This window comes from Paramisgurnus dabryanus, chromosome 4 (genome assembly GCF_030506205.2).
Source record: "Paramisgurnus dabryanus chromosome 4, PD_genome_1.1, whole genome shotgun sequence".
NCBI classification, from domain to species: Eukaryota; Metazoa; Chordata; class Actinopteri; order Cypriniformes; family Cobitidae; genus Paramisgurnus; species Paramisgurnus dabryanus.
In genome coordinates, this window is record NC_133340.1 from 434,976 (window position 1) to 449,397 (window position 14,422).

Sequence of the window (14,422 nt, forward strand, 5' to 3'; positions counted from 1 at the left end):
TAGCATCGCATAACTGTAACTTGTTCTTACCTGGCCATGAATGTTCGTAACTACAACCGTGTTGGTCCTGTTACACACCACAAAATGCTCAGGAGTTTTCGGGATGAGCATAACATTGTTAACAGTGATGTGCATACCCTCAGGAATATCGGGGGTTTTAATTGTGCAGGTGCAGTCCATTGTCTTCATGGTCCAAATCTGATAGACAAGCCATTAGGAGAGGTGATTCAAGAGTATAAAGAAATATAAATGCGATATAAAAAACAACACTTACCTTTACTGTTCCATCTGCTGATGCACTAATGACATGCTGGCCATCGTGTGAGAAGATAACATCATTTACATGAGCAGTGTGACCTCTAAACTCCTTCAATGTCTTTCCTGATTTCAAGCCATGAAGTCTAATCAAACAAACCAGAATAAAAATCAGTGATGGGTGTAATAATCACTACTAAATAATTACTGTAATTCAATTCTATTTCTGTTGAAATAATCAAGCAAGAGATTAGTCCTCAGTCTTCTACAATATTAAATTTAAAATGCCTTTATGTGAGTTTGATTTAAAATGCATTCAAAACTTCAAAACGGAAAAGTATAATATTCGCAGCTTGTTACAGGATATTTACAGTTTTTCTCAATTGCTAAAACACTAAACCCTATTGTCTGAACCAAATGCTCAGTTGCCTGAACCCACTGATTGAATCAATCACTCTTTTGGCAAAACCATAAGCACTTTTCACTTGTTTAGACACAACTTGCCAACACATTTTCATTGTGATGCACCCGTGCTGCAAAATGGTGAGCACAAGTGACAAAAGTCAAACACAATGAAAGCACAAGTGTCATCACTTGAACACACCAACGCAAAAATTGATCACACTTGTGCCTAATGATGTGAGGGAACATATACAGTAAGCCAGGTCGAGGTAATCAGCAAAGACGAAGATCAGTAATATCTGATGAAATCAGAGCTACTGTGATTGACCATTTTCTGCACAAGATTTCTTTTTTGTCTTTTTGTACTAGTGCTAAATGCACAGTTTTTTTTTTTTTTTTGGCAACATGCATTTAGCCTACAGTGAACAATAAACATTTGTTTCTCAAGCTTTATGTCCTGAGCATTGTGTTTTCTATTTCTCTACGTAGTGTTTAGTGACTGTTCCGTAGCGTTTTTAATTTTGATTGACTCGGGGCACAATTTTAGAACATAGTTCAGTTTTGAGCACAAATTGAACTGTTTTGAGGTGAAAGTTTGGTTTTGCAAGAACAGTCTGAGGTTTTGTGAATGTAGCTTAAAAGTTGGGTTTTAACGTTAATGTTTGGTTATAAGAATGTTATTCAAAACGGTTTTTAAAAGGTTCAGTCTGTTGTTATATTAATGTTCTAATTAAAACGTTCCATTCGCCATTATATTGATGTTCTCAGAACGTTATTCTAACGTTCGTAACAGGTTATAAAACATTATGTTTAAACGTTCTTACAACTTTCTTATTAACATTATTTTTTGGTTATAAGAACGTTATTCAAAAAGTTTTTAGAAAGGTTCAGTCTGTTGTTATATTAATGTTCTATAATTTTATTAATGTTCTCAGAACGTTTTTTTTTAAAGTTTGTAACAGGTTATAAAAACATTATGTTTAAACATTCTTAGAACGTTAAAAGCGTCCAGTTTTTTAGACGTAGTATTAACGTTATTGTTTGGTTATAAGAACGTTATTCAAAACGTTTTTAGAAAGGTTCAGTCTGTTGTTATTCTATTGTTCTAATAAAATTTTCAAAAACTTTATTGAAACGTTCCTTTCGGAATTAGAGGGCTGTAATACAAACCGGCTGTTCGCTGTAGGCTTTGAAAAAGGAATTCTATTGAAGAAAATATATCACCTGGCAGTGAACTTTGAGATTTATCATTTTACAGGTATTATTTATACTATTATAGCAACACTACACACTAACTAGAGTTTAAAAATGGGATCAGGAAGAACGTGACCTTTAAGAACGTTACATTACATACACAATAGTAACGTTTTCAATGCTAGGGTATGAAGAACGTTCTGCTAACTATGCAATTATAACGTTTTTAATGTTACCGTTTTAGGAATGTTACAACATACACAATAGTAATGTTTTCAATACTAAGGTGTGTAGAACGTTCCACTAACAATACAATAATAACGTTTCTAATGCTAACTTTTTAAAGCAACACTATGTAGTTTCCATGTAAAAATGACTTACAGCTCCCCCATGTGGTTGAAAAGCGCAACAGTGCCTGGTATCAGACACTCTTCTGCAGGCAGGGGGAGGGGCGGGGCTGTGTTTCCTACCCTCCACTGTCACTTTCAGAGTGTGCTTGTAGCAGCTAGGAGGCTGCTCAGGTTGCAACAACAGAACAATTTGTCCAGTTAAAAGTTGTTCTATCACTGAAATAATTTTAGAGACATTATTTAAAGGTAAAAAAACTACATAGTGTTGCTTTAAGGACTTTTTTTAATTGCAGATAATGTAAGAGAAATGTTCTACTAATGTTATTGCAAGAACGTTTTTCGATAACTTAAGGAGAACCTTTAGAGAATGTTAGCCAAAGTTACAAGAACGTTCCCTGTTAGCTGGGATGCTTGCAAAAAAACACCTCCCTATGTTTTGCTATGCTCGCAAGCAAAACAGCGCCAACCTGATGATAAAAAACATGTTGGATATTTAGGATTTTAAATCAGGATGATTACATGAGTACTTTCACAATAGCCAATGAGAGACTAAGGTGAATGACTAACCTTTTGAAATAACCACAAAACAAGATTAAGAAACGGCTTGTTGGGAAATGTTTAACGTGTCTGTGAAAACATATCATGCATGACAAAAACAAAAAATAAAGACAAATAACCTTGGTTTTAAACACACTTGATGAGTGCAGAAAGAAATGTAATCGGGGCAATTTTGCATTAATCGGGGCAATTTCGCATTCATTATCGCGGACGTATCACCTGCGATATGTATGCGATATGGCCCAGCTTGTAAGTGGACTAAGGCTTGTTGTAGTAAATGCCGCTCCATCTGAAAGCAGATGATGGCGATTTAGGAACCGGCTTTACTGAAGAGATGTGCATGACTATCGCATGCGATTTATCGTGCAGCCCTATTTAAAATTTTGGTAAAGTGCGCGTCAGGCTACGCAAAACTACGCACAGCCTATGGCGTAACCTACACACGAATATAAATTACACTTAGATATTCATTTTCGGGTAAAATGTCTTTTTCATTACAAATGTCTTTGTAAACTTGCACTGGGGAAAGAATGACAACTATAACATTAGATAAGCAAATAAACTAAACCAAACATGATCTCATAAAGACAAAACCAAAACATATCATGAATCCATTATCATCATAACACAAACAAATTGATGTCAAACATCAAGGTCATTACAGAAAACACATAACCTTTGTCTGCAACTTGCAATGTGATTCAAGCGTCTTAAAAACACTGTTTCCACTGCACATAAAAATTCCACCCACATGCACTGACTAGGCACACGATTCCAGCATTGCCGCCCAGCCGCAGAACTGCTGCAGTAAGGACTGAGAGATAAAGCAGGTGTGTGTGTGTGTGTGTGTATGTGAGAGAGTTTGGGTCTTGCCAAGTTACAGAATATTCCTAATGATGCTTAGCCCACGTCATGTTCTTTAGAAATTTGTCTACATCATAAACAATAACAACAATGCAACATGCATGGGTAAATAGAATACATAAATCGTCTTGTGTGATGTGCACATACCGAGGCAATCGTTGATATTAAAACACACAAAATATTTATGCCAACTAAGCCAGACATGAGCAATTATGCACATATTTACACAACACATGAAAAAAAAACTAATTTTTAAAGCTAAAAAATGTATACATCATCTTTAGTCCCAGCCTGGCAAGCACGTGTCTGCCTCACACACTACATAGAGGATAAATCCAATCTATTGCAAAACGGGTGGGGCTAGTGTTTCCCAATAAGGGGCCAATCGCAGTGAAGCTTGCCACTTCACCCTCCCCTTTCCTTTCCGACTAAGAAGCTAAAATTACCAAACGTCCGCCTCAGTCAGCCCCACTTTGCTCCTTGGGTAGCAGAGCATAAAGCAGAAACACATTATCATGCTTTGACTCTCTCTCGCACGTGACCAATCACGCTTCTTTCCACCCACATGAGAACCTAAAACTGACATCCAGCTATACAGGAACTGCAGTCAGGCCTGAGAGAGAAAAAGCAAGAGATACTGAGTCTGGGCTTGCGATGGAATATTCCTGATGATGCTTTGCATCCAGACCACCATTTAATATTTCCTCCCCGCCTTCGCAGTCACAGTCAAAGCGTTTCAAAAGGTAGCCTACAATTTGTCCACATTTCACTTATGATCACAGTGTGAACAGGAGATTCGTTTAATGGCATTAATCTGTTAAACACGCTCGCTGAAAAAGATCAGCGCTAAGCAGCTCAGTCACTTATTCTGAATATCAAAGCAAAATGAATACAATTTGGTCACTATCTGTTTAATGCACCTGCAAACCATGACCAGACTGAATATACAAAAAGATGTAAGGAATTACAAACCATCTTCATACAATCCAGGAAAAATAAGATGGAAACAGTGCAGGGCTTGCAAATGATGAGATTTGCAAATGAAATAAGATTTTTTGCTTAATAATGTAATAATAGTAAATAGACCTGATGACTTGGTCAAAGGAGGCACTTAGCAGTTGACTGCTGTCCTTGTTGAAGCAGACACAGGTTACAGCTTTGCTGTGAGCTCGCTCAAACCTCCGCAGGCACTGGCCATTCATAATCCTCCATACCTGGAACAGCATAGTGATCATATCAGACATCAGGCAAAATGGAGTTGGATTAAACTCTTTTAACTGGGCTGACTATATGATCTATTTGCTAATAACATGAGATTTTTAGAAGGTCATACTGTGCTTGTAGCACTCTTTGTTTTTGCATACTAATGAAGAACTGCAGTCACAACTATACTGTAAGTAGATGCAATGCGATTAGAAAGCTGAACATTTAAGAGATTCGAGGGCTTTAATAAGGTTTGCCTACAGACCTACTGCCATATGAGAATAAGGTCCCTTACAGTGACCTCAAGCTATACAGTAAAAAGTGGTTTTCAGTGAATAGTTCAAATAATGCATTTTGTTATAGACAAATATTATAAATGATATTTATATATATATATATATAGATATATATATATATATATATACAGTCTTGTTCAAAATAATAGCAGTACAATGTGACTAACCAGAATAATCAAGGTTTTTAGTATATTTTTTATTGCTACGTGGCAAACAAGTTACCAGTAGGTTCAGTAGATTCTCAGAAAACAAACAAGACCCAGCATTCATGATATGCACGCTCTTAAGGCTGTGCAATTGGGCAAGTAGTTGAATTAGTTGAAAGGGGTGTGTTCAAAAAAATAGCAGTGTGGCATTCAATCACTGAGGTCATCAATTTTGTGAAGAAACAGGTGTGAATCAGGTGGCCCCTATTTAAGGATGAAGCCAACACTTGTTGAACATGCATTTGAAAGCTGAGGAAAATGGGTTGTTCAAGACATTGTTCAGAAGAATACCGTACTTTGATTAAAAAGTTGATTGGAGAGGGGAAAACCTATAAAGAGGTGCAAAAAATGATAGGCTGTTCAGCTAAAATGATCTCCAATGCCTTAAAATGGAGAGCAAAACCAGAGAGACGTGGAAGAAAACGGAAGACAACCATCAAAATGGATAGAAGAATAACCAGAATGGCAAAGGCTCAGCCAATGATCACCTCCAGGATGATCAAAGAGAGTCTGGAGTTACCTGTAAGTACTGTGACAGTTAGAAGACGTCTGTGTGAAGCTAATCTATTTTCAAGAATCCACCGCAAAGTCCCTCTGTTAAAAAAAGGCATGTGCAGAAGAGGTTACAATTTGCCAAAGAACACATCAACTGGCCTAAAGAGAAATGGAGGAACATTTTGTGGACTGATGAGAGTAAAATTGTTCTTTTTGGGTCCAAGGGCCACAGGCAGTTTGTGAGACGACCCCCAAACTCTGAATTCAAGCCACAGTACACAGTGAAGACAGTGAAGCATGGAGGTGCAAGCATCATGATATGGGCATGTTTCTCCTACTATGGTGTTGGGCCTATTTATCGCATACCAAGGATCATGGATCAGTTTGCATATGTTAAAATACTTGAAGAGGTCATGTTGCCCTATGCTGAAGAGGACATGCCCTTGAAATGGTTGTTTCAACAAGACAATGACCCAAAACACACTAGTAAACGGGCAAAGTCTTGGTTCCAAACCAACAAAATTAATGTTATGGAGTGGCCAGCCCAATCTCCAGACCTTAATCCAATTGAGAACTTGTGGGGTGATATCAAAAATGCTGTTTCTGAAGCAAAACCAAGAAATGTGAATGAATTGTGGAATGTTGTTAAAGAATCATGGAGTGGAATAACAGCTGAGAGGTGCCACAAGTTGGTTGACTCCATGCCACACAGATGTCAAGCAGTTTTAAAAAACTGTGGTCATACAACTAAATATTAGTTTAGTGATTCACAGGATTGCTAAATCCCAGAAAAAAAATGTTTGTACAAAATAGTTTTGAGTTTGTACAGTCAAAGGTAGACACTGCTATTTTTTTGAACACACCCCTTTCAACTAATTGCCCAATTGCACAGCCTTAAGAGCGTGCATATCATGAATGCTGGGTCTTGTTTGTTTTCTGGGAATCTACTGAACCTACTGGTAACTTGTTTGCCACGTAGCAATAAAAAATATACTAAAAACCTTGATTATTCTGGTTAGTCACATTGTACTGCTATTGTTTTGAACAAGACTGTATATATATATATAAACTTTCAGAAAGATCAATATAGTTGCTACGGATTGGTGAGGGGATACCTGTATCTTTCCATCTTGAGCTCCAGAGGCGATCATGTCTGATTCATGACTTACTGCCAGACACAGAACGGCCTCATCCATCATCATGAAATTGTCTTCGGCTTGGTACTTCAGGTCCTACATGCACAAGAAACAACCACAGAAAGGCAAATGATCATAATCTTCCGTCACACATATACTATGGATTGCGTCTAATAATGGAGGGATGATGAATACATTTCAAAATCATTCAAATGTAAGATCCAACACATGATGAAATATACAAACGTGTTATCATTCTCATTGCTAATAGAAGCACATCATCACATATAGCCTTATACAGTAAACTGAAAGATCTAGCAACTCTTACACACTTTAGTGCTGATGTTTGTAAACAGGGCAATAATTATTTTTGGCTTCATCATGCCTTGACTCAACCAGGTTTACATCATAGAAGGTTGCGGTGACCCATATTCTAGACCTGTGAGGTTCAGAAACCAAGGCACTCATGTAAATGAAGATGTAAACTAAATGTAAAACTTTTTTCAGCTCTACAAAATGAGCCTTGGATGGCACACGTGTGTTATCCATTCTATGTGTCAAGGTGATGTCCTTGAGCTGTATGATCGCGAGAATCAGGTTAAATGCATATTAAACAACAATACAGACTATGGTTTATGTCTATATAATCATACATTTCCATTAATAGCTTTCAAAGAAGTCTTTCATTCATTTCTCTCACTAGAGGAGTGGCCACTGTTGTCAAATGAAAGATGCTTGGATGCACTAAAAATTAAACAAAATAGGGAAAGCCAACATCAGGGGTAGTTAAGGTTTATGGTTAGAGCAGGCTGCTTTTTAAACTTTATGATACACACACACACACACACACACACACACACACACAAACACACACACGCACGCACACACACACACACACACACACACACACTCACCTAAAGGATTATTAGGAACACCTTTTCAATTTCTCATTAATGCAATTATCTAATCTACCAATCACATGGCAGTTGCTTCAATGCATTTAGGGGTGTGGTCCTGGTCAAGACAATCTTCTGAACTCCAAACTGAATGTCAGAATGGGAAGGAAAGGTGATTTAAGCAATTTTGAGCGTAGCATGGTTGTTAGTGCCAGACGGGCCGGTCTGAGTATTTCACAATCTGCTCAGTTACTGGGATTTTCACGCACAACCATTTCTAGGGTTTACAAAGAATGGTGTGAAAAGGAAAAAACATCCAGTATGCGGCAGTCCTGTGGGCAAAAATGCCTTGTTGATGCTAGAGGTCAGAGGAGAATGGGCCGACTGATTCAAGCTGATAGAAGAGCAACTTTGACTGAAATAACCACTTGTTACAACCGAGGTATGCAGCAAAGCATTTGAGAAGCCACAACACGCAAAACCTTGGGGCGTATGGGCTACAGCAGCAGAAGACCCCACCGGGTACAATTTGCACAAGCTCACCACAATTGGACAGTTGAAGACTGGAAAAATGTTGCCTGGTCTGATGAGTCTCGATTTCTGTTGAGACATTCAGATGGTAGAGTCAGAATTTGGCGTAAACAGAATGAGAACATGGATCCATCATGCCTTGTTACCACTGTGCAGGCTGGTGGTGGTGGTGTAATGGTGTGGGGTTTTTTTGGCACACTTTAGGCCCCTTAGTGCCAATTGGGCATCATTTAAATGCCACAACCTACCTGAGCATTGTTTCTGACCATGTCCATCCCTTTATGACCACCATGTACCCATCCTCTGATGGCTACTTCCAGCAGGATAATGCACCATGTCACAAAGCTCGAATCATTTCAAATTGGTTTCTTGAACATGACAATGAGTTCACTGTACTAAAATGGCCCCCACAGTCACCAGATCTCAACCCAATAGAGCATCTTTGGGATGTGGTGGAACGGGAGCTTCGTGCCCTGGATGTGCATCCCACAAATCCCCATCAACTGCAAGATGCTATCCTATCAATATGAAATAAAATTTCTAAAGAATGCTTTTAGGACCTTGTTGAATCAATGCCACATAGAATTAAGGCAGTTCTGAAGACGAAAGGGGGTCAAACACATTATTAGTATGGTGTTCCTAATAATCCTTTAGGTGAGTGTGTATATAATAGGATATATATTTGGTAACATTTAGAGTAATGCTGAACTGTAAAAAATTATTTGCTGCCTTAATTGACTAGAGATGAGTTGTTAAAAGTCATCTTGATTTTATAAGTTGTAGCAACTCATCTATTGTCAAGATAAATAATAGTAAGTTGAAATGACATGTGTTTACTACTCACTGCTTTGGTTAAAGGGATAGTTCACCATTTACTCATCATTTACTCATCATTTACTCATCATTTACTCATCCTCATGTTGTCCATTGACTTTCATAGTAGAAATAAAAAATATGATGGTATTTAATCTTCATCATTTATCTCATTAGTTCCAAAATATTTTTTTCCTACTATGGAAGTCAATAGACACTATATGCTGTGTGTTTACAATAATTTCTCAAAATATCTTCTTTTTTGTTCATACAGGTTTAGAACAACATTAGGATGAGTAAATGATGACAGAATTTTCATTTTTGGGTGAACTATCCCTTTAAATGCAGAGTTCACATTTCGAGCATGGGTTACCATACTTGACCATCACGTCACTTTCACTTCAAAACAACAAGAATCAAAGACTTCTCTTTAGCAGCTAGAGATAAATGTTACCATCTCTTATGGTTTCTATTATTCAGAGGAAGGTGATAACCAACTGATTCTCTTTTGTCCACTCTCTGAAAACTAGTTACCTCATGATGTCCAGAAAAAGAGAATTTATGTGAAGCCACCAAACCAACACCTTGCCTACTCTAATGCCCTTTTCACACAGAGATAACAGAATATACACAGAAAATGCGTGGCCAGGATCGTTTAATTTTTGTTCATTCACCCTGATTTTCCGGAATCCATGCTACAAAGACACATGACGTATTTACAGTCCTACACTGGGTAGGTTTTTCCACAGCGTCTGAAGTTTGCTTATTATCCGTGATTTCTCTCTCGAGAAACCACACGTATGCATTTTTCATCATAAAAGAGAGCATGACGTGTTGTTCTTTTATACTGGTGAATGATCTCAGCTTCAGAGCGAATCGTGACAAGCTCCCTGATCTCTGCTTCAGTCCAGTTTAGGGATATTTCTTCTTCTTCTTGATCTATACTTGTCCTCACTACGGCACGCTGCTTATGGCATTGATTCTGCATTTTGTTCACACAGAACGCTTTCCATTAATGTTACGGCGATGTTATAGGTACCCTTTAGGGGAGCGAACGTGTTTGTGTCCACACAGAAGGCTCTCTGAAAATTTTATGGAAGTTTTCTGAGATCAAAGTGTGGTGTGAATATGGTTTAAACCTTCTCTGGTTTATGATAAGATTTTGACAAGATTTGTTTTCATAAAATGCTAAATACTTAAATGCTGGATCCTTTACCTTTAAAAATACTGGATCCTTTCCCCATGCAAAGCTTGGTTTCACAGAAACAAAATGTTATATTTTTTAAAATGAATTGGTTTTATATTTTATGCTGGATATATAATTGTATGTTGTCATGTTTGTATAATTGCTTTTCATCTTGGCCAGAATACTCCTGTAAAAGAGGTTTTACATCTCAGCGAGTTGTTTTTCTCCTGGTTAAATAAAGGACAAATAAAATCAAATTTAAGACAAAAACAATAAGCAGACACAATATATATATATAAAAACATTTAGCAGATGTTTTTTTCCAAAGTGACTAACAGTGCATTACAATGCATACATTTTATCATATGTGTGTTCCCGGGATCGAACCCACTGAGCTACAGGAACACTAATAATTGCAAGTTACTTTCAGTTCTATAAAAGTTACATAAAAAAACATCTGAAATTCCACATACAGTATACCCTGAATATACACTGACCTTGTTGTGAATGCAATCAGTTGGTTATACGCTTCATCGTTTATCATTTATTAGGGTTTCTCACATACTCACCTTCCTAATTTTACCAGTGGTGAAGTTCCAGACCTCAATGAAACCATCAACAGAACCAGTGATAAGGTATTGTCCATCAGGAGAGAACCGAGCACACTCTACATGAGACTTTGGCCCAAACTATATAACAGATGTACACAGATACGCAAACAGAAAATTCAAAACACTGATTAGGTTTCCTTTCACAATATCTCTAAACACTTCAAAGTGATCAAGGTCACCTAAAACATGCCAGCTTTGCCTTGAGTCACTAGTAGCTCCTTAAAATGTTAGCACATTGACATTATTCCAAACGTGCAGTGTCACAGTGAGCAAAGTAGAATTGGAAGAGTACAGGACACAGAGAAACCCCTCAGGTCACAAAAGCAATTAAAATTTGCATATGTTGAGATAGTCACGTATGACCATCTGACATGATGTCTACTTGCTTCTAATGCAGACGGGCATACTGTAATATTCATAACATATTTCTGCTAAAACAGAGATACTACAACATCTCAATGCAATTGTATGAACGAGCCAATTTGAATGAATTCGTAACACTTTACCCCAGATTATACTAAAATGTATGAATCAATATGAAATTCATACAAAAAAGGGCATTACTAGTGATAATTATGACATGACCTGTGTCATAAAATCTCCTTCGTGTTTATGACACAGGTCATGTCATAATTATGACTATGTCATGTCAGTCTTATGAACACCCCTTCAAGTAAAGTGTTACCCAATCTCCTTTTGCGCCAGTGACTTATGCTTAGGGTTGTGACTTTATTATTGCCTTCAAATAATCATACAAGTTCATGCAAATAAGCCATCTTAGTTACGAATTCCCATGTGATCAGCCAGAATATTACACTGTTGTGTTACTGAACCTTTATAAGGCGACTCAGCTGTGTAGGGAAATGCTCTTCCTCCATGTCCTTTAATGCACCTTTGCCGCGGAACAGATCCAATGACATACCCGGAGGTAAAAGTCCCTGGTGTTGTTGCCACTTTAAAGACTAAATTGTAGAAAAAAAACAGATGGATAAACAGATTTTTGACGTACTAATACACTGAATTGGTTTGGGTGGAACAGGGGCTGTATAGTTGGGAAACACTGGTCTAATAAAAGAGATTACTCAAAATAATATACATACCAGCATTGCTAATGACCCAAACTGCCTTAGTGCTTTGGTCTCTTGCAATCTGTAAAGAGCCCCCTCACATATACGGCCCTATTTAAAGCAAACACAGGTGTACAGGCATCAACGTAACCAGTCCAAATATAAAATAATAAAAGATCGAGAACATACCTGGCCCAGCAGAGCCATGAGGCGAGACGGTGGCACCAAACAAACTTCTCCAGCAAAAGCTTGAGCGATGGCCTGTCTGCGTTTCTCTTTGCTACTGCCCGCTGGATATGCCTGACGAGAAACAAGTTCAAATATAGCTGCAAGCAGCGATACCGGGGTCAAGCCAAACATGGCAAAAAATGATTCATACGTGATGACTGCCATGATTTAACATCTAAGTTTGCATTAGTTTTATGAAAAAAGCAATTTATTCGTATCTTGAGACCACTAGGTGGCACTGTGCTGAAAGAATAGATGGTGCCTCAGGTCATGACTGTGATGACACAAACCAAATTTAGTGTAAATACAATAAAGCGATACGGAGATATAGCCTTAAATGACTTGACCACTAGGGGGCACTGCCCAAAAATAAATTGTGACTCAGGTCTTGATTGTGATGACACCCACCAAATTTGGTGTGAATACAATAAAGAGATGCAGAGATATAGCCTTAAATGACTTGACCACTAGGGGGCACTGACCAAAAAATAAATTGTGACTCAGGTCTTGTTTGTGATGACACCCACCAAATTTGGTGTAAATACGATAAAGAGATGCAGAGATATAGCTTCAAATCTCTTGACCACTAGGGGGCACCGAAAAGTTTACAAGTCCTCCCAGAACATGTTGCTGATGAACCATACCAAGTTTCATAACAATACGCAATTGCGTTTCTGAAATACTTAAACTTAAAGAAAAATTCAAAATGGCCGACACACAAAATGGCCGACCAAAAACCATTTGGTATCGTTTGACTCGGCATGCCTCATGAAATCTAACAAGACCAGTCTCATAATTTTACATTCAAATTTGCAGTAGTTATAAGCAAAAATAGACATTTTTTTATATATCGTGGCCAGTAGGGGGCAGTGTGGCGAAATGGTGCATGCACCCTCAGGGCATCACTGTTATGACATTTACCAAGTCTCATATTAATACGCATAAGTTTTGCGAAGATACAGGCTCAAACACATTTTGACGTGCTCGCTCTCGCATTCTTTGATGCGTTATACGACAACGGATAGGTCTACCGAAAATCTTTTGATAACTTTTTGTATAGAGTGTCTATAGACGATGCATACCAAAAATCAAGCCAATCACACGAGCGCTCTAGAAGGAGTTCGAAAAAGTAGCTGTTCAATATAATTCAAAATGGCCGACAGGAAGTAGGTTTGACTCAGACATATTTGGTACAGTCGGACTCAGCATGAGCCAAGGAATCAATAGAGTGAAGTCTTATGTCATAGTGGCAATTTAATCAAATGATATAAAGATTTTAAAAAATTGTTTTACATATCCTGACCACTAGGTGGCGCCGTCCTAAAGATTTATAGGTGCGCTCAGAACATGTCACTGATGAACCATGCCAAATTTCGTAGCGATACGCCATTCTGTTTGTGAAATACTGAGCTTAATGAGAAAATTCAAAATGGCCGACACCCAAAATGGCCGACCGAAAACCGTTTGGTATCGTTTGACTCGGCATGCCTCAAGTAATCTAACAAGACCACCTTCATGATTTTAGACTCAAGTTTGAAGTAGTTATAAGCGAAAATAAGCATTTTTCGAATCTCGTAACCACTAGGTGGCGCTGTGACGAAACGTTACAGGCACCCTCAGGTCATGACTGTTATGACATATACCAATTTTCGTGTCGATACAATAAAGTTTTGCGAAGATAAGGCCTCACGTCCGTTTTGGCGTGCTCGCCGCCATATATTTTGTCAATTTATATGAGAACGCATTGGTCTATCAAAAAGCTTTTGATAACTTTTTGTCTTGGGTGTCTCTAGATGCTACATACCAAAGGACATGCAAATCGGACAAACGGTCTAGGAGGAGTTCGAAAAAGTAGGTTTTTCAAAAAATTCAAAATGGCGGAAAGATGTGCATGACACAAATGACATCAATGTGTGCATTTGAATCACCATGAGTCAAGGATTCAGAGGAAACAAGAATTTTGTTTCTAGGACTCATGGGTCAGAAGTTATGAGCATGAACATAAGTGGATTTTTGGACTGTTGGTGGCGCTAGAGGGTTTGAGTCAGACACACCAATGTTGCTATAGTAACTTCTGAGACTGTCCTCTACATGTGTGCCAAAATTCATAACTTTCCTATGTACGGTTCTA

General features: G+C 38.0%; 1 protein-coding gene across 1 annotated transcript in view; it reads right to left on the reverse strand.

The window, feature by feature from the left end:
- The window catches only part of LOC135785891 (WD40 repeat-containing protein SMU1-like), a 53,205-nt gene that overhangs the window by 5,227 nt on the left and 33,556 nt on the right, over positions 1-14,422 (reverse strand). The window contains exons 4-11 of the mRNA XM_065295521.2: positions 12,253-12,363; positions 12,097-12,174; positions 11,830-11,958; positions 10,955-11,074; positions 6,939-7,055; positions 4,710-4,837; positions 275-401; positions 31-198 (exon numbers count right to left, since the gene is read on the reverse strand). Coding sequence (XP_065151593.1) covers positions 31-198; positions 275-401; positions 4,710-4,837; positions 6,939-7,055; positions 10,955-11,074; positions 11,830-11,958; positions 12,097-12,174; positions 12,253-12,363 — 978 coding nt within the window. The remainder of the gene's footprint in view (positions 1-30; positions 199-274; positions 402-4,709; positions 4,838-6,938; positions 7,056-10,954; positions 11,075-11,829; positions 11,959-12,096; positions 12,175-12,252; positions 12,364-14,422) is intronic.